This window comes from Nelumbo lutea, chromosome 5, assembly GCF_056320005.1.
Source record: "Nelumbo lutea isolate HS-2025 chromosome 5, American lotus-T2T, whole genome shotgun sequence".
Classification (NCBI taxonomy): domain Eukaryota; kingdom Viridiplantae; phylum Streptophyta; class Magnoliopsida; order Proteales; family Nelumbonaceae; genus Nelumbo; species Nelumbo lutea.
Window position 1 is genome coordinate 80126115 of NC_142688.1, and position 26995 is coordinate 80153109.

At 41.8% G+C, this 26995-nt stretch overlaps 1 protein-coding gene across 4 annotated transcripts in view; it reads right to left on the reverse strand.

Moving 5' to 3' along the window:
* The window catches only part of LOC148853054 (glutathione S-transferase zeta class-like), a 119102-nt gene extending 100078 nt beyond the window's left edge, over positions 1–19024 (reverse strand). For 2 of the 4 annotated variants that reach the window (XR_016098748.1, XM_088942852.1), the window contains exons 1-3: positions 18646–18768; positions 18448–18556; positions 18250–18306 (exon numbers count right to left, since the gene is read on the reverse strand). Coding sequence is in view for 2 of the 4 variants with exons in the window: in XM_088942852.1 (XP_088798978.1) it covers positions 18250–18306; positions 18448–18556; positions 18646–18648 (169 nt within the window). In the remaining 2 variants the exon portion in view is untranslated. Of the gene's footprint in view, positions 1–18249; positions 18307–18447; positions 18557–18645; positions 18769–18803 lie in introns of those variants that run through there. The other 2 variants (XR_016098749.1, XM_088942853.1) reach the window with 2 other exon arrangements.
* Between the last annotated feature and the right edge of the window lie 7971 nt (positions 19025–26995).

The following is a 26995-nucleotide window of genomic DNA, read 5'->3' on the forward strand; positions in this document are numbered from 1 at the left end:
TCAGCCCTCTTTCCCAGCCTTGACAGCTATTAAACCTAAGCTAGGGGGTGACTCAGAAAGGGACCGGAAGAAAGAAGATAAACGGGATCCGGTATGTGAACATTGCAAGAAACCCAAACACACAAAAGATACTTGTTGGAAGCTACATCCTCACTTGGTCCCAGCAAAACTAAGAAATAAGAACGGTAATGCTCTTGTGGTCGTGAACACTGATTCAGCATCCTCATCAGGCACATCCCTAGAGACTTTATCTGCTGTTCGGGCTGCCCTCAGTTGGAAAAGGAAGTTGGGAGTTCAGCTCAGCCATCTCAATCACCATCAGCTCCTGCCACATCTGCATTTGCACATTCAGGTACTCAAGCCTCAGTTTACCATGCTTCAGCTCCAGGTAATACTGACCACTGCTGGATAATAGATTCAGGTGCATCTGACCATATGACTAGCTTGCCATCTTTGTTCACTTCTTATCACTTGTCCTCTGGCTGAGATAGAGTGTCCATTGCTGATGGCTCTCTTGTTCCCATTTCGGGCAAGGGAGAATTCAAACTATCGGATACTATATCTTTATCTTCTGTCTTGCATGTTCCTAAGCTTCATACTAACTTGCTTTCAGTTAATAGTATTACGAAACACATGAACTGTTCAGTAACCTTTTTCCCTGACCGATGTGTTTTTCAAGATTTGGAGACGAGGAAGGTGATTGGGACTGGCCGTGAGACGAACGAGATCTATCTGCTTGGAGAGAGTTCTCGTCAAGAGGAGTCAGTGGATAAGAAGTCTTTTGTTTCCTAGTCTGTGAGTTCGGTTATGCTTTGGCATAACCGATTAGGTCATTTGTCTTTTAAGTCTTTGAAAAGTCTGTTTCCTGCTTTATTTGAGTCTATTGAGTTATCAAAGTTGAGGTGTGAGAGTTGTGAGTTTGCCAAACATTGTAGAACCTCTTATTCTTTAAGTAATAAAAGGAGCAATTCCTCTTTTGATATTGTGCATACTGATGTTTGGGGGCCATATCATATCTCTTCGATGGGTGGGTACAGATATTTTCTACTGTTTGTTGATGACCATACCCGTTTTTCTTGGGTCTATCTTATGTGTTCTCGGGATGAGGTTCCTGCTCTGACCCAAAACTTCCATCAGATGGTTCTCACTCAGTTTGGGACCAAAATCAAATTCCTTAGAACTGATAATGCAAATGAATACTTTGCTCAGCCATTGACCTCCTACCTTCTTAGCCATGGAGTTATTCACCAGAGCACTTGCCCTTATACACCACAGCAGAACGACATTGTTGAAAGGAAGAATAGGCATATCTTGGAGGTAGCTAGAAGCATTATGTTTACCTCCAATGTACCTATTCGCTTCTGGGGTGATGCTATCCTCACAGCAGTTTATCTCATTAATCGAGTTCCTTACCGGGTTCTTGATATGAGAACCCCCTTTTCCCTTCTATACCCAGACGAGGAGTTGTTCATTGTTCCCCTTAAAACCTTTGGTTGTACCTATTTTGTTCAGCTTCTCGGGCCTCATCTTTCCAAGTTTGAACCTAAGGCCTCCAAATGCATTTTTCTTGGTTTTGCACAAACTCAAAAGGGTTATTGCTGCTATCATCCGGTTTCAGGGAAACGGTTGGTCTCCATGGATGTCACCTTCTTTAAGGAGACACCCTATTATCCTAGGGTTTATCCTCAGGGGGAAAGCAGTGAGAGTGGGGCTGTTTTGAGTTTCTTTCCTCAGGGGGAGAGCAGTGAGAATGGAAGTGGAGCTGGTAGAGGTGGGGCTGGTAGAAGTGGGGTTGTTCCTTTACCTATTCCACTGGATGATGAAGGCTGTAGTGGTGAGGGTGGTCAGAGGGAGCGGAGTTGAGAGTCTAACACAGGCGATGCAGGCAGGTTGATCCTAATCATCGGCAGTCCCGGCCAGCTCTAGTTCCTTTTGCGGCTCCAGATCCAGAGCCTACTGAGATACCTCTCACTGTTGCCACTTCCTCTCTTGTGGATGACCTTGATCTCCCTATTGCCATTCGCAAAGGGAAACGACATTGCACCACTTCTACAGCTCACAACATCTCACAGTTCTTATCCTATGATCGTCTATCTCCATCTTACCGGTCCTATCTCACTTCCATTGCCAATGTCCCTATTCCAAGAACAGTGCAAGAAGCTTTATCAGTTCCAGAATGGAAAGATGCAATGCAAGTTGAAATGGATGCCCTGTTGAAGAATAATACTTGGGCACTGGTTGACCCACCAAAAGGAAAGAAACCGGTGGGATGCAGATGGGTGTTCACTGTGAAGCATAATGTTGATGGCTTTATTGAAAGGTACAAAGCCTGGCTGGTTGCAAAGGGGTTCACTTAGACTTATGGTATATACTACTTGGAGACCTTTGCCACAGTAGCCAAGATGACCACCATCTGAGTTTTGTTATCCTTTGCAGCAAATCATTCTTGGCCCCTGTTTCAGATGGATGTTAAAAATGTCTTTCTGAATGAAGACTTACAGGAAGAGGTTTACATGCAGTTGCCTCCTGGATTCTATGATACAGAGATAGGTAAGAAGGTTTGCCGACAAACAAGGCATTGTATGGTTTGAAGCAGTCACCTAGAGCCTGATTTGATAGGTTCAGATTAGCCCTTGGAAAGTTTGGTTATGTATAGGCCCAGTCGGATCATACACTATTCATCAAGAGGGTGGAGTCCTCTCTGACACTACTTGCAGTATATGTTGATGATATTGTGGTGACAGGAAATGACAATCATGAGATTGAGTCCCTTAAACAGCTCCTTCACCAAGAGTTTGAGGTGAAAGATCTTGGTGCACTACGGTACTTTTTGGGTATTGAGGTTGCTAGATCCAAGCAGGGGATGTTTATCTCTCAGAGAAAATATGTTCTAGATTTGTTGGCGGAAACGGGAAAGTTGGGGGTTAAGCCGGCTGATACACCCATCGAACAAAATCACAAGATTAGTGCAGAGGGCGGGGAGCCTCTTGAAGACAAAGTTATGTTCCAACAGTTGGTTAGAAAGCTCCTATATCTCTGCCTCACTCGGCCGGATATCAGCTATGCAATTAGTGTTGTTAGCCAGTACATGCACTCCCCTAAAACTTCTCATCTTCTTGCGACAGAGAGAATATTAGCATACTTGAAGAGATGCCCGGGTATAAGTATACTACTCAAAAACAATAATCACATGAGGGTGGAAGTCTATACAGATGCCGATTGGGCTGGGAGTGTTGATGACAGAAGGTCTACCTCTGGATATTGTGCCCTTGTGGGAAGTAACCTTGTCTCTTGGAAGAGTAAGAAGCAGAGTGTTGTTTCCCGCTCCAGTGCTGAAGCTGAATACAGGTCAATGGCCAATGGAGTGGCTAAAATCTTATGGCTGAGGTCACTACTTCAAGAGTTGGGTATTGACTATGAAAAACCCTTAATGTTGTATTGTGATAATCAGGCAGCTATTAATATAGCCCACAACCAAGCGCAGCATGACAGAACTAAACATATCAAAGTTGATCGACATTTTGTGCGAAAAGGGTCACATCACAAGAAATGTGTCTTCCGTAGATCACATCTAATATGCAGCTCACGGATATCCTCACCAAGGCTGTACCAAGGAAGAAGTTAGAGATAGACCTATCCAAGTTGGGAATGATAGATATCTACTCCCAACTTGAGGGGGAGTGTAGAGTGTTAGACAGTTTTGTATGCCCTTAGCTTCAATCTGATTTGATGTACTTTTGTTATTTAGTGGAAATAAATAAAGTGCATGTTTGATTCATGTTGTTTGGTTTAATTCTGTGTGAAACCCTAAAACTGGACATTTATAGAGACTCATGTTAGTTTTTAAATGTTCACAGCCGTTGGATAAGTTTGGGGAGATTTATCCTGCCAAGGCTGATACTGGTGTGCCACCAAGTGTTGGGATGGCCTGTCTCAGCCATCAGGGTAAGACCCGAGGCACATGCAGTATGGGATTACTTGAATCCTTGAACCGGACTAGATTTCCAGTATTGCCCTGGACCTTGGAGATAGATGGGCAAAACTGGAAAGTTACACCTGACCCCTAGACTCGATTATGACATTTCACTAGGTGTTGGATCAGGCTGCCTTTGATATGCCAATCAGTGAGATCCTTAGCGGGGATCAAAACCTGGGTATGTTGGGGCAGTTTGAGAATTCATCTGAGTGGGTGATCATAGTGACAGAATCAGCCACTTTGTCGGACAAAGGGTAATGATCGGGAATGCACTCTCTCTGATGGAAACCAAACTGCCGGCAGTTGATTTCAATCGTTGGAATTTTGTTTTGCAAAATTAATATATTTATATATATATATATGTTCGGTTTCGAATTGTTTGCAAATGGTTTTAATTCCCGGGATCCATGTGAGAGGAGAGTGCGGCACTGTTCCTTGCAGCCGAGGGAGAGGTCCTCTCTTGTCGGGCAGTGCTTGATCATTAAGGGCTGAGAGGTTAAGTGTAAGACCATTGAGGATAATACCTGATGGGCTAATCTTGCACCTGCCCACAGTCCCTGGGTTTTTATAAGATGGCTTGGCCCAGGGACCACTTAATGTAAGTGTTGGGCCCATAGGGTCCATATGATGGACTCAAGGGGTTCATTGAGTTTTTCAGTGAATTCGGCTGGGCCTTGTATTAAAGGCTGGGCCGAACCCATGTGGCTGATGTGTAGATCAATGCTTGGGTCCCACGCCATACAAAGAAGCCCAACTGGGCAGCAGATTGGAAAGTAATTAGACACTGAACACTTAATGGGCCAAAAGCCCATTTCGAGGTGGGCTGATATGATCACCCATCCATGGGGCGAATTTGAGATTAAAGTTAGTAAAAGGATTGGGCCTTTTAGCCTTATCCACTCTAAGAGACCAAATTCAAATTAGATTTGAATCTGGTAACCTCCTGATAAGATCAGGAGTAAGCTAACTCTATCTGCAGAAAGGATTAAGATTATCCCCTATCCAAATACTGATTTGGATTGGGATAACTCCTAAAAAGGAGGTTTCTTAATCAAGAAGTAAGGAGGAGATTTCGAACCACCTTGAAGAGGTATAGGATACCTCCTGCGAATTCAAATCTGATCTGATTCATACTCTCCAGAAAAACAGAAAAAAAGTTCAGCCTTTTTGTTTTTGAAATCTCCTCCTGTCGCCGCCATCTGCCATTGCAAGATTAGATCTTTGCAGAGAAGAAAGTCAAGAAATCTGTTCTTGACATCAGTCTTGCAAGAAAGACTGAAAAGGATTCAGTGTTTAGTACTTCCAGAGGATTCTTGTGAAGGATCCAGTGTGTAGGACGCACCCTGCTGGTTCTGTTCCATTCACAGCTGTGTCATCTTCAGCAGGAACGGATCTTGGAGCATTCTTTGGGCGTGAACACCAACTTTGGGAGATACTGCTTCTCCGGATCAGGTATATTCCTCCCATTTATCTTTTGGTACAGATCTGGTTTGATTATGGTTCAAGTAGGATCCTTGAATAGTGTATTCTAAATTTAGGGAATATGATTCCCAATTGAGAGAAGGTAGGAAATTTTTGAAATTCGCCCACCCATTCCGCAACCTTTATGGCGTCCATTAGATGGATCCTACCATTCTTTCATAGAGAACACTGATGTGGGCCCCACTGCAGTGGTCCCCACTGTGTTCGTAGGACAGCATGTGTAGTTATTTGTTTCAATTATAGTAGTGTTAGTTTGAGTCAGTTGGTTAATTCAGTTATTTATTTCAGCTTTTATTTACTTTATTTATTATGTAAGTACTAAGGGCAGATGTGTCCTTTCCATTATGTACTAAACATAACTTATAAATAATAAGAAAGTGGCGGCGGCAGATCTGTTAGAATCTGTTCCTCCTTTCAACCACTTGTGTTATCCTGTTTCTCTTCTATTCTCTCTTCTTTCTCTCACTTTTCTTCTATTTTGTAAACCTAAAACCTATTAGGATTCAAGACTGATTACAATCTTGATCTTCTACTAGTTTCAAGTCCCAGTCTGATAATATTAAAACGAAAATAAGGATCATCCAGACAACAAATCATTAACATTATCATCTCAGCCTTGTCCCAACTATATCAGGTCTGCTACATGAATATTGTTCTGCCATTCTGCCCTGTTCAATCCCGTTAAACCCATATGCACAAACATGTATTTGTGTGCACAAAACAAAAGTACCACATCCAACCCATCAAGCATATCATATCCCCATCCACACACTCACCCCCATGAAGCCCTCACCTCTCTAGATTCCGAACCTTACCAGTCACCACCCCATATTTCCCAACCCTCCTCCACAATGAGTTTTCCTCTCTCTCCATAAGCCAAATCTCCTTAGCCATTTCCCCATTAAGACCCTATTGAAGATTATCACTCTTCTTAGCCCCAGCCCTCCCATCTCGTTTTACAAACCTTAACCCAATTCACCAAGTGAAATTTCTTTCCCCCTCAACTCCCTCCCCCATAGGAAATCTCTCTGAATCTTCTCAATTCTCTCAACCACTTTAGTTGGTATTTTCAATAAAGATAGATAATAGGTTGGTAAGCTTGAGAAAACACTCTGGAGTAAAATTATTCTCCCCCCACCCACCCAAGGATAAATATTTTGCTCTCCACCCATCCAAAGGTCTTCATCGTGTGCGACACAATGATTTGTGTGACAAGTTGGGCATGATTAGCATCTATGCTCCAACTTGAGGGGAAGTGTTGAAATAAATTATTTATTTGTGTTAGGGTCTGTTTGGCTAGTTAAAGCATTTTTTATTTTGGTTCTTTTATTTCTGTTATTTTTGTTATTGTACTTACAGTAGGGGCACAAGGGTCTTTTCCCTTCTTATTTCTGTTGCCCTATATAATATAATAAAAGCTGGCACCGCCAGCACTGTTCTATTGCTCCAAACTTTTTCTTCTTCCTTTCTTCCGTCTCCTTTCTCTCTTCTCTACTTTCTCATATTTCAATCGGATTTATTGTCAAGATGACCTAAAGTAACTTTTATGGCTCCTGAGGACTCAGATACCTTTGGTGTATCGTCTATTTACAGTGGGGAGATTAATTTGAACTTCCTGATGGTTGCTATTCCCCTAGATGGACTTAACTATTTAGAGCGTTCGAAGGAAATTAAGTTGTAATATCATTGCAAGGGGAAAATTAGGGTATTACCAATGGGAAGATTAAAGAACCTAGATCTGGAAGTGCAGAGCATGAAAAATGGAACCAGGAAAACAGCATTGGGATGTCGCGGCTATTAGTGTCCATGCAAAGTGAGAAGGAATTTCATGTGGGCTGAGAATTTCATGTAGGTAGGGAGGCTAAGGACGGTGAAGTTGTTGAAACCAGGCAGGGCTGTCATCATCTTGTAGGGGCATTATGCCAAAAGGCAGGCCGCCTACGCATCACCCTCGGTAGGAGGGGCAACAGAGTCCTCAGCGGCACCAAGAGCAATAGGGACCTCAGCAGGAAGAGTTTCAACATCTAGAGGGACCTTCAACTTGCCCACCGGGAAATCCGAAGCCAACCTCAGCACCTCAAGCTTTGTATCCCCGATCCCTTCCAAGTAGGAGTCAGCCTCGTAGTCAGTGAGGCATCATTGGTACTCCACCAACGTCTTCCAAATGAGGACGGCATCCTTCGCATTCGCCTCGGCCTTCGTCGCTCGCACCTAGGCTGCCACCACGGCCTCATCAAGCTAGACGCGATCGAGCTCGGACTTCTTCAAAGACTCCTAAAGCTCAACAATTTGAGCCTTATCCGCCTTCAAATTGTCCTCCAGCATCTTTCAGAGATGTTTCTTCTCGTCCAGAGACAAGAGGGCAGTGTCCCGGCTGCTCTCGGCCTCGGCGACCCGCACCATGAATCGCTCATTCTTCTCCTCGAGCTTCTTTATGCGATCGAGGAGGAGCCCAACTCGGTCCCCCAAGCCGACGTAGTACCAGCAAACCTGCAACGAAAGCATCCCCATCAGCAAAGTTAACCAAAAAAAGCGAAAAAGACAACCAACAAAGCAACGGAAGGAAAAACATACCTTGGCTAGGTGATCCAAACCATGGTCCCAAAGGGCGAGGGGGTTCCCGTTCATCAGGGCGAGACGATCCCCCTGAGGGATCATCCCCTTAACCAAAGCCTTGCCGACCCCCTCGGCATCAATAGAATCCCCCTCCCGAACGGACTACCGAGGGTGGAATAGTCGTCATGTTTCAAGCTCCCCCTCTTCCGAGGCTCTGTTGAAGACGAAGGGGCAGATGATGGCCCAGTCATGGGCCCCTTTGCTGAAGGCCCCCTTGGTGCAACGACGACCTCCCTTCCTCGCTCACCACCCTCGATTGGGCGGTCTTTGTGCACCAACCTCTTCCCCTGAGGGGAATGAGGTGCCTTAGCCAACCTCTTCTGACCGGTCTCCTGCTACCAGCTCCCCTCGGTCGGCCTCTTACCACGGTCAGCCCCTCCACTAGCTGTAGCTTGGGGCCGAGGTATCCTCTCGGCGGGTAGGGAGCAGACCTCCTTGGCGTCTGTCTCCCCTACATGCCCTCACCTAGAGCATTCTTCTTGGCCTGGGCCCTCTCCAATAACAACCTCTTCGCGTAAATCGGCATCTCTGCAAGAAAGTGGAATGAGTCGATACCTCCAAGTAAAATGAAAGACCGACGTGTTAAGGGCCAACAGCAGGACTTCTCCTAGAGAGGTGGGTAGGACTAAGCCCGGCGAAAACTAAGGGGAGCTCCTCCTCCACTAGGGGCTTGGCCCGGATCATCCCCAACATGAGAATGTGGGTCACCACGTCAGCTTCATCGTCACAAAGTAAGGGCATGGGCTTCTCAGCGGTTAAGTGCATCTCCCCCCAGGCCGACCTAAATGACCAACCCTTAAGACAAGAAACGAAGAAGAACTTGCTCCTCCAGTTGTGGTCAAACGAAGGGTTGTCTACAGGCTTGCCCCTCCAAGGCTGAAAGTAATACATACTCGCCTTAGTAGGATGTGGCCTCAGCACGAACATGGCACGGAAGATCTTTTGGGTCAACTCCACGCCCTGAAGCCGAGCCACCACCAGCATGGCAAGGATAGTCCTAAGGGCACTGGGGGCTAATTGGCTAATTGTTATGCAGTACCACCTCAGCAACTCGAGGATTAGAGGATGGAGGGGAAATCTGAGGCCAAACTCCAAGAAGTGTTGGTAAACACAAATTTCCCCCTCCTCCGGAGTCCACAGCCGATCACCAATGTCAGGGACCCCAAGCCTATACGACCAAGGTATGTACTACTTCTAACCCAAGGCCTTCACTTGCTCGAAGCCCAAGGTACTATCTAACTCCGAGCAAGAGAGACGACCAATCGTCACCCCTTGGGCGGCATATTAGCCACCGTCCTTGGGTTGGGCTCATGATCTTCCTCCCCCTCTACCACCTCGGGGGATCCCTCGGCCTCCCTTGGCATCATCGATGCAGTGCTGTCACAGGGAGTCATCGCCCATTTGGCTGCACTCGACGCCTATGGAGGCAGTCCTCTCCCTCAGCACCTCGACCTCAAGCCTCGAAGATGGGATCTCAGCCACCAAAGAGCCTCGAATGGGGCTGGCTGGTGATAGGGTGCGGTAGGAGCTCGCCCCCAAGGGGTCTGGGAGCTCATAGCATTCTGGGTCAAAGTCGGAATAAGACATGATGGCGAAGTATTTACCTAGAGAAGACAAAGGCTAGAAAGTCCTAAGGAAGGCGGGAGAAAATGGTGGTGGGAGAAAACACGACCAAGGCCCCTATTTAAAGGAAAATAGACGGTCTAGATCACTTCCGATCCAACGCCTGCGCAGCGACCACCTTTACTGCCCTGTCTAGCGACTGACACACGTCGCTTACCTCAGGAAGACGAAACGACGCCAGGCGAGCCAACTGGTCTCCTCGTCGTGTCTACCGGTTTGACCAACGATGCCAAACCAGAAAACGCGCGACCCGGCCTGCCTGACTCTTGTCTCTCCTACGAGTGTGACGCCACAACCCATCGCGTACATGGCTCTGACCCACCAGAGCGGAAACCCGTGTCATGCACGGCATGCACCCGTTGCTGAAATCCATCTCCCTCACGGGTTACAAATCACCAACAACGGGACCAGTTCGACACGTGGCTAAGTAGCAACCTCCTCCTCCAACTATCACTCCCTCGGCACTATATACCGAAGCCGACACCTCACACGACATAACCTGGGAACCAGCAAGAGATAGGACAGGGGGCAAGGACCCTTCTCGACCGTACCCGTTACGAGCACTAAAGTCGAGGCTGAGGCCCCCAGACAGTTGGATTCTCTACGATGTCGGTGCCACTACAGGCCACGTCATGCTCGTCCCCGACAAGCCGAAGCCAAGACCCTTATCTAAAAGGCCCAACAACGCCTCCTAGTACAATTAACGCACTCTTTGGCCAAAGTCGAGGTCCTCAGCTCAGACCTCCACCACGACCTCAAGAGTGCGGGCAAATGATGTAGGCCCACATGGCTTTACGAAATAGCGGGCCTATGCGTGTTAGACAGCGTCGCTCAAGGTGGACCCAATCAGGGTGCATGCGGAACAGAGCCTGGCGTGCATTCCAGAACCAATGGCGCGACTACACTTGGCGACTTCGGATGACCCCCCCCGGCGTACAGATCACATCCGGACCTTTCGAGCCCACCTACCTCCAAGCGGCCTCAAGTATAAATAGGAGGCAACCCTTTCAAGGTAAAGGACTGGAACTTGGACTTAAGAACAAGAACTTGAGAACTCTTAGCCTCCTTTGTGGCCTCGTCTAGGTGTTCACACCTCAGGCCTCGTCCACCTCGCACCGCACTTGCACTAACTTGACCGTCGGAGTCTCCACCTCGGGTACTCACCCGAGGCCTCTGACGCTCTCTTCTTTACTCCTCGCAAGACAAGCCTACCAGCCCTCAGCCAATCTAGGCCTCGGAACTACTCAGCCATACCTCGGCTCGGAAGCAAATTGATAGTGTTGCCCCTAGCCAATTCTAGGCAACAACAACTTACATGGCAACAAGGGGTCGGTAGACCGGCAAGGTAGAGACAATTACACAAAAAAGGGTGAGCAAGCTTTTAGAAATTCAAAAGCTTTGCCGAAGATGGGAAGCCTTAGATGTGATCAACAAGGTAATACTTGGGCACCTAACGGATCATATGCTTTAGCTGTAACAAATGCCATTAAAGCTCTTTCTTCAAACACACCTGAAGAGATAAAGAGGGCAGTCAACTCCTTTGGACCAAAGTCAAAGGAATTTAGGGGAGTTGAACCGTTCGGTCCATTAAAAATAAATAGGGCCCAATCTCTACCCAATCCAAGCCAGGCAAATATGAGTGGGCCCCATAATTCAAAATATGGGCTATCCAACTGACTAGGGGAGAAAACTCCTAGTGGGCCAACTGTTGTGGACCCATCTAAGGTGGGACAGGCAGAGCAAGATATTAGACTAATATATGGGTCGAAGCTTATCAGCCAATTAAAGGTACCCAAGACTAACTTAAAGGGTCATGTGACCAGGGGAGTGGCGTCGATAGATGTTAAGGGTCATCTATTATCTTCTTCTTCGAGAACAACAGCCCAAAATTTAGAGAAATCAAACTTTTCTCCTCCTGGAAGCTCACTACAATGGATTGCGTTGGCAAGAATAAATAGATTGTCACCGGATAAGCGCAACCCAAGGAGTATCAGGCGAAGTGAGTTAGAGGAGTTTAGGCAGGATGATCACTCTAAGTAGGAAGATTCCAGTGACACTGACTTAGACAATACAGTAAGCTTAGGGAGAATCGACCTGAGCAGCTCGAGGAATGTTTTTGAGGAAGAAAGTTTGGGCACGGAATACTTTTTCAGGAGAACAAGGAAGCTGATTCACAAACAGTTGAGGGTGACGTTGTGAGAGTAATGGATCAGCCAGTGAAGACCACAGCTCTAGCTCAGGTGTTGCCTCCACTCGCAAGGGAAGTCAGTCCAGTAGCTCAGGAAAAATAGGATATGGTTTTGGAAGGGAAAGAGCCTAACACTTTGATTTGTAATGTAACACCAGAAAATGGGCAGCACCGGAAGACTAGCTTGGCTGTTAAAGTTGACAAGGTATTGAATCCTACGCAAACTCTACAATGTGAATCCAATCTCAGGTAGCAGGTTTAGGCCTGCCTCCTTACGCTGGTTCCCTTCCCTCGGAAGATGTTCCCTTGGTCCTCAACAACACAAGTATTGTTGTCCATTCGTTTTTGCTTATAATGTGCCTCCTGTGTTTGAAACAGATACTCTAGCATCCCGAGTGGAAGATCCAGATGGGGAGAAGAGTAGAGAAAATGGCAACTATAGAGTGAGCTGAGAGAGGGAAAAGTGGCACCTAAAGAGAGACAGGAGGAGGAACTAGAGAAGATATGGAAGCATATCTATGCATTGCTAGAGGAGTATAAAGAGAAGGAGGAGGGAGTAGATCACAGGGAGCGAGCGGTTACTCCTCAAAAGAAGAACTGTGACAAAAGAGCTCTAATTTGGGGGAGGGGGGAAGGTGGCCCAAGTCAGTGCATCAACTAGGAAGACCAAGGGTAATGCGAAAAGGAAAAAGAAGAAAATGTCAGAAGTGGAGAGATTAATCTCAGATATTGAGGGTGACATCAAATTCAGTGGTAGAGGAGAAAGAAGAAAGGTTCTGCTATAGGGTGGAGTCTTTTGGGAAGGGTTTTCTAAAAGAAGTTTTTCATTGAAAATCATCAGCTAGAATGTGAGAGGTTTGGGGACTGAAAGAAAGAGAAGGGCAATTAAAGACTTACTAAAAAGAGAGAAACCGGACATAGTGTTGTTACAGGAAACTAAGCTAGCAGAATTGGACAGAAGATGGGTCAGAAGTGTGTGGAGATCAAGAAGAGTTTGTTGGACTTCGGTTCCTTCTTGGGGAGCCTCTGGAGGTCTAGTTACTTTATGGAGGGAGGATGTTGTAGAATCAGTGGAGGAACTCATAGGGAGATTTTTTTGTGTCTTTAATCTTCAGGAATGTGGGGGACAGTTTCACCTGGGTTCTAACCAACGTCTATCGTCCAAATACTTATAGAGAAATAAATAAGATGTGGGAAAGAGTTGTATGGTATACGAGTTGTATGATATTCTTTAACAGATGAATATCACAATTTGTCAACCCATTAAATTGTTTTGTGACAACCAAGCTGCAACACATATTGTCTCTAATGCAGTGTTTCATGAAAGAACCAAGCACATTGAAGTTGATTGTCATTTCGTGAGAAAGAAAGTGACAAGTGGAGAGGTTGTTAATCCCTATGTTAAATCTGAAGATCAAGTAGCTGATATTTTTACTAAAAGTGTGGGTCACTCAAGGATGGACTATATTTGTAACAAGCTGGAACTTTATGATATATATGCTCCAGCTTTAGGGGGAGTGTCAGAATTGTTAGAAGTAGTTAACAGGGTCAGTATTGACTTTTTCATGTTACTCTTTCTCTCTTATATCTGTTGTATTTTTCCTAAGGGTATTGTAGTCATTTCATCCTTAGTAGAATGTTAATACAACCTGGGTCAACAGAAAGAAGAATAGAACAGATTTCTCCTTTCTAGTCTTCCCTCTTTTCTTCTCCTTTTTCTTCTCTCTCTTTCTTTCTTCTATTCTTTTCTTCACATTTTCTTACTTTATTAAAGTTGGAACATATTCAAAGAAGTGGAAAGAAGCATTCAAGCTGTGAAGGATTGTATCTTGACTAGGGTCATTCATTGGTTGAGAACTGTGGACTCCTTTCATACTTTTTCTTTTGATGATATTTAGAGAAACTGGATAGCAGTGGCTAATAGTCATATGAGGAAGGACAGGATATCTGCAGTGTGGGTGCCTCCGTCTGAAGGTTGGGTAAAGCTGAATTTTGATAGTAGCAGCCAAGGAAATCCAAGCCCATCGGGGATAGGAGAAGTGCTGAGAGATAAGGATAGCAACATCTTAGCCTTGTTTTCAGGCCCCATGGGACTAGGAGACTCTAATAGAGCTGAGATTTTAGCAGCTGTACAAGGTATTCAGATTGCAGAACAATTAGGAGTTCAAAATTTGGTAATTGAAGAAGACTCCAAAATTGTTGTGGGATGGCTGACAGATCCAGGCTGAGCTATATGGTGATACAAAGACTTATTGAGGAAAGCTAATTGGCTCACAAGAAGCCTAACTGTTACTTCTCTTTGGGTGGGAAGAATAGCAAATACCATAGTGGATGGGTTAGCTAGGCAAGGGGCTTCAAGAGAACATTTATTTTGGGCTGCACTAAAATATTATTTCTGTTTTATTCCTGTCTTAACCTGATGTAATACTTTGGCAGGAGACGTAACAGCCTGTGCCTCTCCATGGGTTTCCTGTAATGCCTTAATTCTCTGGTTTAATAAAATTATCTTCATTCATTAAAAAAGAAGTATATGTTGACGACATAGTGATCACTAGTGATTGGAAAACTGAAATTTAGAAGTTGAGAGAATTCCTTGCTACTCAGTTTTAGGTAAAAGATTTAGGCCCTTTATGGTATTTTCTTGGAATTGAAGTTGCTCATTCACAAAAAGGGGTCTTCATTTCTCAAAGAAAATACATCCTAGATCAATTGCAAGATTCAGGTAAGCTAGGGGTGAAACCAACTGATTCTCCTATTGATCCATACCATAAGTTAGGTGATTGTCAAGGTGAAACCATCAAGGATGTGAAGCAATTTCAAAAACTTGTGGGAAGAGTTTTGTATCTATCCATGACACGCCCAATATTGCTTATGTTTTAGGGTTCTTAGCCGGTTAATGCATGTTCCCAAGGATACTTACTTGGAAGCAGCTGAGAGGATCCTCAAATATCTTAAGAAATTTCCAAGTGCTAGTTTGTTGTTCCGAAAGCATGGACATTTGAAGGTTGAGGTGTATACAAATGTTGATTGGGTTGGACCTATTGATGACAGAAAATCCACAAGTGGTTTTGACATTAGATGATAAAGTGTGAATTTTCGACTTCTAAAATTTAATTCTTGATGGTGTTGGTTCCTACAAGCTTTGAGGCATTGATTCATAATAGTACTAAAGGTGTGACTCCTAAAGAAGCATTGTTGTTGGTACCTAGGTTAGCATTTTCTCTCTTCTTTGTAGATGCATCCAAAAAATGAAAAAAAAAAATATGAATGTTTAGATGGACCTAGAAGTGTAAATCGGGTCGTGTCGAGCCTGGCCATGCTTGCTACCTCTAGGATACTTCAAAGGTCAAGCCCAGCATGGCCTATGGCACGAGCCTAGGTGATCTTGGGCTAGGCCGCATGCCGAAACAGGCCATGAGAGGCATAATTTTTTTTTTTTTTTTGAAAACAAATTATCTTAAAATTTATTTTATTTGAATTTTGAAGTGTACAATTGTTTACATATGAAATAATAAAATGAAATTAAAAAAATTACAATACAACTGGAATAAAATAGTATAATAAAATTGAATATAAAAATGTATATATTAATACATTATATATTATAATTACATATAAATATGTATATAATTATATAATTATTATATATAATATATAATTATATATCATATATATGGGTTGTGCTGGGCCACGCCGAGCCAGGCCATGGGAGCCTGTGCTAGCATGGCCCATCTATAACACATGGGCCATGCCAGGCACGACACAAAGGTATGAAAAAGTGATATGTTAAAATAGGAGTTAAGAGGAGGGTGGACTGGGATTAGGAAGGCTAGTTCTCAAGAATCAAGCTCTCTTAGGAAAATGGTTGTGGAGGTGGCCCTTAGAAAGGGAGAGGTTGTGGCATGATGTGATAGATAGTATACATGGCAAATTGGAAAATGGATGAGATGTTGGTGTATCGCGTCGAGCTACGTTGGCAACTCCGCGAAAAGCAATCCAAAGTATCCTCCCTCAATTTCTCAATTATGTCGCGTATGATGTCAACTCTAGTAACTCTGTTTTATTTTGGGAAGACATTTGGGTGGGTACCTTTGCACTTAAGGACCGGTTCCCGTCCCTCTACTCCCTTTCCCTCTAGAAGGAAAAAGCTCTCATTTTCTCCCAACACTTGCCTCACCCTCCTCCTTAAGTTGGGACTTTGGTTTTCATAGAGGCTTGAAGGATGAACTTAGTAGTGTTTCAGACCTGTTGTCTATTCTTGGCAGTGTTTTTTTTTTTACCCTCTTAGATTGGATGTGAGATTATGGTCCCCTCATCCAAAAGGTTACTTCACTTGTGCTTCCTTTTTTAAGGCCCTTTGCTCTTCCCCAGGACAATTGGGTTTTCCGACCAAGGAGATATGTCTAGACTTATTCCACCTAAAATTATTATTTTCTGATGGAAGGTGTTTTATAGAAAGATCAATACCTTGGACTACTTGTAGAAGAAAAGGCCTTTCATGTGTTTGTCCCCTAACTGGTGTGTACTTTGCAGAGCTAGTGATGAGGATTGCTCCCACTTACTTTTATCTTGTTCCTTTTCTGTTGCTATTTGGAGTTGGATTTTTGCTTTGTTTGGGTGCAAGTGGAATCTAACCACAAACTTAAGTCAGTTGTTTGATCCTTCATTTTTTGTGTGCCCAACAAAAAAAGGAAGAACTATGTAGAGATGTATTAGAGCAGCTACTTTGTGGACATCTGGGAAGAAAGAAATGCAAGGTCATTCAAAGAAAGGGAAAAAAGCACTCAGGCTGTAGAGGATTGTATCTTGACTAGGGCTATTCATTGGTTTAGAAGTGTGGACTCCTTTCATACATTTTCTTTTGATGATATTTGGAGAAACTGGATAGCGGTGGCTAATAGTCATACGAGGAAGCACAGGATATCTACAGTGTGGATGCCTCCATCTGAAGGTTGGGTAAAGCTGAATTTTGGTGGTAGCAGCTAGGGAAATCCAAGCCCATCGGGGATAGGAGAGGTGCTGAGAGATAAGGATAGCAACATCTTAGCCTTGTTTTGAGGCCTCATGGGAATAGGAGACTCTAATAGAGCTGAGACTTTAGCGGCTGTACAAGGTATTTAGATTGCAGAACAATTAGGAGTTCAGAATTTGGTTATTGAAGGAGACTCCAAAATTGTTGTGGGATGGCTGACAGATCCAGGCTCAGCTATATGGCGATACAAAGACTTATTGAGAAAAGTTAATTGGCTCACAAGGAGCATGACTGTTACCTCTCTTTGGGTGGGAAGATCAGCAAATACCTTAGCAGATGGGTTGGCTAAGCAAGGGGCTTCAAGGGAACACTTATTTTGGGCTGCACTATAATTTTTATTTCTGTTTTATTCCTATTTTAACTTGATGTAATACTTTGGTAGGAGAGGTAAAAGCTTGTGCCTCTCCATGGGTTTCCTATAATGCCTTAATTCTCTGATTTAATAAAATTATCTTCATTCATCAAAAAAAAAGTTGAAGTGGAGAGAAGAGCTAAGGACAGACCAACACAGATTGAAGTTAGGCTTGCAACTTGGGCAGGCTAGGGTTGGGCTTTTGTCAAATTTTTGAATGGACCTGGCCTGATAGCCCAAACTCAAAACAATGTAAAATGCTCACTCGGTCCAATCCAAGTTGCACTCCAGGCTGAAGAAGTAAGAAATTATTTAAGCGTCCATAATTTAATTTAACAATAAATATGGCCTGAACAGAATATGGAATGATAAAACAAGATTCTGTAGCCGACCCCATATAGTTGCGACAAGTCTTAGATGATGATCACCATCATGGATTACATTTCATTGTAAACTGCTTAAACCTTGGTTTTCTTCGGTGTATCTGTACAAGTACAATATGTCTGCGTGTTCTTAATTAAAGTGAGATCAAGTCCATGACGTATGAACTTGTGCAATTCAGCCTTTGGGCTTGTATATATAGATGTAAATCCATATAACCAGCGCCAACTAATGGCGGTTCTGCTGGTAGGATCTCTGCCTTAAAAGAAAAAGTTGGTAGGATCTCTAACTTGTTGGAGCGGAGACCTGGGATCAAATCCCGCAGCCACCACTCACCAGGGAAGGGGGAGGGCTACCCCCGTTGTGTAGCCCTGTGAAAAAATATATATAAATCAGTGAAACATGGGAAATTAGATATGGTATGGAAAGAGTTTTGACCAATCAAAAGCCACCCACCCATGAATTTTGATAAATAACACCATATTCCCTACCACGTTTATGATTCCTGTGCTTACGTATATAAGCACATAACGTTAAAAAGATCTACCCTGTACGCAAGCATAAATATATTATTAGAAACATAAGCACAAGTTCCTCACCAGGACTGAACTGCTCTCCTTTCAACAGGTTTACTGCTTTATACTCGTAACTCAATCCTTTTCACAACCAAACCAACAATCCAGCCAGGCAGCCACCAGAGGAAGATGGAGAGACGTAAACGGTATAAGGCAGAGTTTCAAGTAAAAATAATTTCAATCAATTAACAAATGAATCATTCAAAATTAGATTAGGCTGACCTTTCAAGTTCAGTGCGATGCGAGCGCGCCAAGAACACGAACTCCGCCAGTAAGAATAGAGTTTCAGCTTTGGCTGCTCTTTATCCGTACAATCGCTAGAATTTGCAGCCTGAGAAACACCATAACTTTAATGAGAGAGAGAGAGAGAGAGAGAGAGAGAGAGAGAGAGGAAGGGGGAGTAGAGAAAACAAAACACACCATGAGAAATTAGCACGAACAGACGATTTGCAATTGTCTCTAGAAACTCCTGCGGAGCAAAAGCAGCCTAAGCAGGTGGAATGATAGTTCAAGAGAATCTTATTGGTAGACCGCAAATATTTTAAATTACCCCTGAGAGGAAATGAAATAAAATTTACCCGACTGTTTGAAAATCTTTTACACTATCCTCAGCTCAAAATTTGCCGATTTTAGTGAGAAAGTGTTCGTTGCCTTTCACAGTTTGGGCAATCCTCGAGAGTTGTCAGTAACCCGGATCCAATACGTTTTTTGGTGGACGGAGAAATTGACTTTTAGAGGAGGCTATAAACATCTACATGTTACAATGCGGGCTATACTTCCATTCCGATAATTACAACGCGGGCTATACTTCCATCCCGATGATTTAAAAGAGGTAAAAAAAAAATGAAAAAGTAAACCGTTACGTGTTGCACCCCAACTTTTATGTATTATTTGTGGGGTCGTGCTACTCCCGTCTGGTGCCTCTCGGTTTCTACAATAAAAAATAAACGGTTACTAATTTTCTCTATATTCTTTTAATTTAAAAAATAAAAGAAAAACTTAAAACTTATTTACAAAGTTTTGTCCTTGAGGAACTACTCTAAAAATGTAAAAAGGAAAAAACCTTTGAATTTTCGGAAGGAATGAAAAATAAGATACAGCCAAAAATCTATTCAGTCAAAAAAAACTTATACTCATTGCATTTCATGTCTTTAATCTAATATTTTTTTCTTTTCAAATTTTATTGTAGTCTAATGGCAATTTCCCTCCTCCACTGGGAATGAAATTCCATCCTAATTTATTCCAATTCTTATCTAAACCAAATGTATCTAAAGTTGTAAATCGGGTTGTGCCGCCTATGACTCGGCATGACAATATGCAGCCTATATCGGGCATGGCATGATGTAATGGGTCATGTCAGGCCTGGAGTTTCAAGCCCATGGGCCAACACGACATAGCATGATTGAGAGGGTTGTACTAGCACGCGGGATTCCAATTTCTATATATCTAAACCAAACGGATCTATAGCTGTAAATCAGATTGTGCCGCCTACGACCTGACATGACAATACGCAAGTCGTGTCGTGCATGACATGATGGAATGGATCATGCTGGATTCAAATTCCAATCTAAACCAAACACCCCTAGAGTTGTAAATCGGTTCATGCTATCTACAACCCAACGCGACAATACGTGGTTCATGTTGAGCATGGCATGATGGAATGGATCATGTCAGGCCTAAGGTTTTAGGTACATAGTCCAACACGACACAGCATGATTGAGCAGGCTGTGTGACTCGCATGTCGGCATGACCCATATATAAATATATATTTATATTTATTATATACTATATATATGATAATTATATGATAATATATTATATATAATTTTATTTTCAATTTTATTATACTATTTTATTTAATTATTGTATATACAAACAATTGTATATGTCAAAAATCATATAAAATAAAAATTTAAACATTTTTTTTTAAATGGACCTTTCATAACTTGGCCTGGTCCATGGCTCGGCATGGTCCAAAGCTTGGCCCACGGACAAGCTAGGCCCATGACACGACAAGGGCCCGTGCAAGCTCGGCCATAGGCCATACTGAACCAACCCCCCAAATTATCCCAAGGGAGGGTGGCACGGCCCAAGATGGCTCAAGATGGCCTGTGGGCTAGCACAACATGGTTTGCACTTTGCATAGGCCGCACATAGGCTATGCCATGCCGGCCTAGTACAACCCATTTGATAGGGTCAAAATGGACCATAGGAATAGACCATTCCAAATCAAATTCCACACAATTCCATCTATGAACCAAACGGACCCTAAACAATTTAGGTAATGAGCCTAAGATTTAAGTTATAAGTGGATTACAAAATTATACCGAGTTGGTGTAATAACTTTTTTAACTTAGTAATACAATTTAATTAATACCGTATGAGTTTATTACAGCATACACTAATTCATTTGTATTTTTATAAGTTGAAGCTTTAGGTAACAAGCCTAAAATTTTATGTGGACTACAAAATTATATCAAGTTGTTGTAATAACCTATCACCTTTTGTCAAGTTGGTTTTATTAGCTAATATATACGGTCTAATTAATACCGTATAAATTTCTTTATTAGGATGCATAATAACCCATTTGTACTTTCGTGAAATTTGAACAGCTCCTCAACGCCAAAGCTCGACATGTAAGTTTAAAGTTTTTTTTGTTGAAAAATATTGAATAAATAAGTAACGGAAATATACCTCACGCCCGTTACTTTTTTGTATGTCATTTAAACCATCCACGTATTACAACGTTTATGGAAGTACAGCTTCATTGTAACATGTAGATGTGTATCCCATCCGGTCTCTACTGTTTACTTATTGTCCCAAGTTATAATTGACTAACTCTAATCTTATTATTATAATGTTGTCACATTTCCCCAACAGGTAACTGCATGTGGCTGTTTTAACTTTTTAAAACCCAATTTTGCCCTTTCCTCAAATACCAAAACTAAAACTTCCCAAACCTAAGAAGCAAGAGGAAGAAGAGAATGGAAGGCGTAGACATAATCAAACCTTCTTCAGCATATCAGAAGGCCGTTACCATGTAAAGAGCATTCCTTGTATCATCATGTTCATAAATCATTCTAAACCTTCTTCAGCTATCCCCCCCCCATCTTCCCCTCATTGTCACTGAACGTAGTGTGAGAAACAACACCTGATGATGCTTTTACACAAACCTCTACTTAATTAATCAAAAGACCTCTATCCGTTTCTTATCTTTTCTAACTCAGAATTCTAAAATGCTTGGCATATTAAAGGACTAGCGACATCTAAAGTAGGTTGATTAAATCTTGGAGGTGATCAAAGACTATGAAGTTAAATTTTGTTCAGTGAGAAGGAATTTTAACCTTGATTAAAGACATCTTGATATGTTGTTGACCAACTCCAACACCTGAAGCCAAATTACAATAACAACAAAAACCCCAAGAAAATTCCAAGGGAGAAAAAAGCATGATTAAATGAAAGTCAAATGGAGTTTAATTTAACCTTCACTAAAATTAAAGACATCTTGTGTATTGAAAATTCAATAAAAAAATGATAAAATTAAATGGATTATATTTGCTTTTTAGAGTGACCCACGGATAAATTTTAAAGTTCAGAAGAAATTTTAAATAAGATGTCTGAATTGCTTTAAATAAGATGTCTGAAGCCAGGTCATGCTGATTGAGCCCACACTTGAGTCAAGATCAGAACTTAAAGAAATTCAAATACTCAGAGATTAAGATTCGGAAAGAAGTAATTTTGGATTTTCAACAAGAAGTGGTAATGGTTGATTGCGTCCAACACCAACCATGCACTTCCTCACCATTGGAGCCCATACAAGTATTCTCCCATCCGCCTATTGTTAGTTCTTTTTTTGTGGTTGTGCCACTTATTTTGTTGAGGATGAAAACAAAAAAGAGAATGTATAAGTTGGGTGGTGACTTCTGTCAAAATCAAAATCATGCGACTGATATAACATCAAAACCAAGTAAGATCATCGGGTGTTATAATAGATTGATAAATCGAAAAAAAAAGGCTGGGTTAAAAAAGGTTACTTGTTTTCCAAATATCTCCTTGGTGCTGATAGAGAATTTAGAATAAGAGCATAATGTCATAGGGTGACATAATGGATTGCTTGGCTAGAGGTTTTTTATATGTTTCCTAAGGCTCTCCTAGCCAATTCTGCATGTTTCTAGGCTATTCTGGAGTGTTCTAGGGTGTTCTTAAGTGTTCTCCATGTTTCTAGAAAGGGCTAGATATTGGTGGAATTCTCTAGAACTTTGTGGAACAATCCGGGTTTGTGTGGAATGCCCTAGAGGGGTTGGGAGTAATCTAGACTTACTCTAGAGTGTTCTTGTATCTTATGGAATGGGCATCCCATAGAAAAGTGTAGAAAGTAGAATGTTCTAGAGGTGCTTCTAGATGATGCCAAATGTAAATAGTTTTAGAGGATTCCTTGAGGGGCTATTGTATAAACAGGAGTCCCCAATCTAGACTTACTCTAGAGTGTTATTATATCTTATGGAATGGGCATCCCCTAGAAGAGTGTAGAGAGTAGATGTTCTAGAGGTGCTTCTAGATGATGTCAAGTGTACATAGTTCTAAAGGATTCCTTGAAGGGTTATTGTATAAACAGGGGTCCCTTCCTTCATTTGCAACATGCATCTAAGTTGTTAGAGCATTTTTGAGTTGTAAACTTTCTTCTAATATAATACAATTTCTTCCTCCTACAATACTTTGTGTGCTTTTGTGTTCCTTGGTGTGTGTCCTTAGTACTTAAGCAATCTAGAAAAAAGGGTCTTGGGCGTCAATTTGGATGACTTTCTTGGAGGGCCAAGTAAGTGTCACACAGCTTAGCCAACGGGAGTAGTCAGGTCATGACAATAAGCAACCAAATAAGTTCTTGATTGTTTACCTCTATATTGTCTATAATTTTATCACCATCACAATCAATGCAGTTACGATGGGAAATTTGATGAATTCCAAACAAGTTTTTCACCTAGAAGAATCCCCTATAGGAGCTGGGTAAATAAGTGGGTTATGGCGACTGTCTTGGAATAGTCACCTAGGTGGCGATGAATGTTCTCTACTAGAACTGTTAGGGCCTATGAACCCCCTCTAACAATTCACGTAGCGGAGGAGGTCCTAAGGTTGGAAAGGGCAAAAATTATTTTCTTAAGTGAGACAAAAACTTCTCTACTAAATTGCACTACAAAGCTAAGAGTGTTGAAGAGGTAGAACTATCGGGGGTTGACTATGTGGGGCTATCCGGGGGTCTAGCTCTGTATTGGGATTCATTCATATAGAAACCAAAAATAAGGAAAAAGGTGTTTGGTATTGTACCTTTTTATACGAGGAACCAAACAAGAAAAAACAGAGAGGAATTTCTTGATTGTTGGAAAGATTTGGCCAATGTTGTTTTCGGCCCGTGCCTAATAAAAAAGTGCTTTGCAGAAAAAGAGAATTTGTGAATGAGTTGGCCTTGAGGAGATTAAAAGTTTTGGTCCAACGTTTACTTGGTCAAACAAAAGAGCAGGAATAGGTCATGTTAAGGAAATCCTAGACAGAGGGTTTTGTAATATTGAGTGGAGAAACTGATTCAGGGAAGCTTGGATCAGCCATATCTACTCTAGTGGCTTGGATCATTTGCCCATAATTCTACACTTGAATTTAATGACTTGTAGAAAAGGTCACCCCTTTAGGTTTAAGGAGATGTGGCTGAACCATGATGATTGTCCTAGGGTGATTAAGGAAGTGTGGGAGGAAAAATGGAGATAATCAATTGAATTTGAAAAGAAAAGGTAGTGGTTTGCGTAGAACTCTATGAAAATGGAATAAGGAAGTTTTTTACCATGTTCAAAGTGAAATTCAAGAGCTGAAAGATAGGCTCCTTTAGAGTCTTTAAAAAAGTTGGGTGACTTTAATCCCAATGAATTCACAAAAATTGTAAAGAATCTTGACGAGTATAGGAAAAGGAAGCAGATATTGTGGGCTCAAAAATCTAGAATCAGCTAGCTTAAGTGGGGACACAAAAATACTAATTTTGTCCACCAAACTACCCTAAGGTGAAGAGCTGGTAATAGGATCTTAAAGATTAAAGATAAGAATTGGAATTGGGTTGGGGATCACCAAAATGCTCCATTTCTATAGAAGATGCAGCAAAGTTGAAACAAGATATCAAAGATTAGGAGATAATTCAGTCTTTATTCCAAATAGAGCTAGAAAAGCTCGGCCAAACAACTATCCTAACCTATTATAGGGTGGGTGGGTTTTTCTGAAGAGAGTTTTAAAAATAATGGGGTTTGGGGGAGAAATGGAACAATTGGATAAAGAAGTGTCTAACTTTGTGAATTACCAAGTCTTGAAAATAGTTGTGCTAGTAGAGTAGTGCTTCCATAAGGGGACATAGACAAGGGGATCCCTTCTCCCCTTGTTCCTTTTGTGTTATGATGTCCACACTACAATCTTGAACAAACTAGTTAATTGAAACCAATTATCTGGGATAAAATTGAATAGAGAGTGTCCCACCATCTCTCATCTTTTCTTCACAAATAACAACTTAATTTTTACATCTGCAAATTTGGTAGAAGGAAAAAAAAATTGGATGCAATTAAGCTTTATGTGAGAGTTTTGGGTCAAAGGGTGAACCTTGCAAAGTCTGAAATTTTCTTTAGCTCTAACTTGCATCCAAAACTTCAAAAATTTGTAGCCAAGAGCCTCCATCTCAAAAGAATGGAAAAACCTTCAATGTACCTCGGTCTTCCTCCTCAAATAGGAAGGTCAAAATGTAGTTGGTTCAGGTTCTTAGTAGAGAGAGCCCAAAAGCAAACTAGTAACTGGAATGATCTCCATCTTTCTCAAGCTAGAGAAAAAAAAAGATGCTAAAATCAGTGGTCTCTTCTATTCCACCCCATTGTATGTCCTATTTCCTACTCCCAAAGAGTGTTTGTAATTACTTGAAGCAAGTTCGGAAAAAGTTCTGGTGGGTGGTTTGGAGGTTTGTGGCTGATCCATCTAGTTTGTGGGCTAGAGTAATGAAAGTAAGGTTTGTTAACTCTCAACTACCTTCACAGGGATATTGGGGTTGGAAGAGCTTACTTGCTGGTAGAAGTATCCTCCTAGAAGGTTGATATCTGGAGCTCTCCTTGGGTTCCAAGTATTGAGGGTAACAATTGGAACTTTCAAATCATCCATGAAAACTTCCTTTTTAAAGTTACTCAAAATATTTTGGAGATTAGGCTGCCCGGTAACAGTTGGGAAGCCAAGATCTTCTGGCCGCCTAACACTCACGATAGGTTCACAATTAAGTCTGCGAACTATATTGCAACAAATCAAGATTTTCATAACTATCAGAGGTAGTGTTGTTCATAAGAAAGCCCAACCCAACCAAACCGACCAACCCGGACCGACGCAACCCGAGTTGGCCAGGTTTTTATCAGCACCAGTTAGTTTCGGGTTGGGCAAATTCATAAACCGATATATCGGGTCAGTTTCGGTTTTCTTGTGTGAAAACCGAAACCGACCCGAACCGAACCGAACCAATTAGTCTTCTAGTTCGGTAGTTCCTACTTAACTAGTCTTCTAGTTCCTACATAACTAGTCTTCTAGTTCGTACTTAACTAAATTGTATCTATCCTAGTTTCTATAGTCTTTTACACCAAATAGGCAACCCATTAGGCAATTACAATTAGAATTAGGTGTCATTTTTTACCTAAATTGTATCTATCCTAGTTTCTAGTCTTTTACACAAAATAGGCAACCCATTAGGCAATTACAATTAGAATTAGGTGTCATTGTTTACCTATATTAGAATTTAGAAAGTTTCTTGAAATATAAATATTTCAGCCTTCTTTCTATAAAACAGTTTGACTTTCTATTTTATTGATAACTTTTGTCTTCTATTAGAATTATGTCTCCTTTTTCACCTAAATTGTATCTATCCTAGTTTCTATAGCCTTTTACACCAAATAGGCAACCCATTAGGCAATTATAATTAGAATTAGGTGTCCTTTTTTACCTAGATTAGAATTTAGAAAGTTTATTGAAATATAAATATTTCAGCCTTCTTTATAAAACAGTTTGACTTTCTATTTTATTGATAACTTGTCTTCTCTTCTATATTCCAACTTGGTCTGCCCCCCTCAAGTCCTCAACTCAAGACATCATTTGATTTTTGAACTTGTCTCTCCCAACTCTCCCATCTTCTCAAATAAATTTCCTTCTAGTTCTAGGTTTTTCTGTCCTTTTTGTACAGGAGCAAAACCGAAACTGACCCAACCCGACCAAGTCGGTTTTGCCTATCAATGGGTCAGTTTCGGTTTCCACATCAGGTAACCCGACTAGGTCCAACTTGCTTTGGCAGTGTTGTTTAAATGCTATCCCTATCAAAGAAAATCTATTTAAAAGACACTAACAATTCAGCCACTTATGATCTCTGTAAAAAAGAGGTTGAAAGTGTCATTCACTGTTTGTTCTTCTGTGATCATGCCTATGACATTTGGTATTGGAGCCCCTTTCTTTGAAAACACTCCAATTAAAGCTGGCTCAATCACTTAGTAGTTGGTTTTCAAATTGGTCAAACTTCTATGACAAGTGTGGAAAGGATGAGAGAGTTGATCTTCTTATGCACACAACAATTATTATGTATAATATTTGGTTGTCAATGAACAATCAAATTTTTAATAATATGGATCCTAATAGCTTCAATGTGTTAGATTTTGATTTACAAGAATGTGGAGGAGATGAAGAGCCATCAAATGGAGGATATACGAGTGCACCATTCTGATGTGCA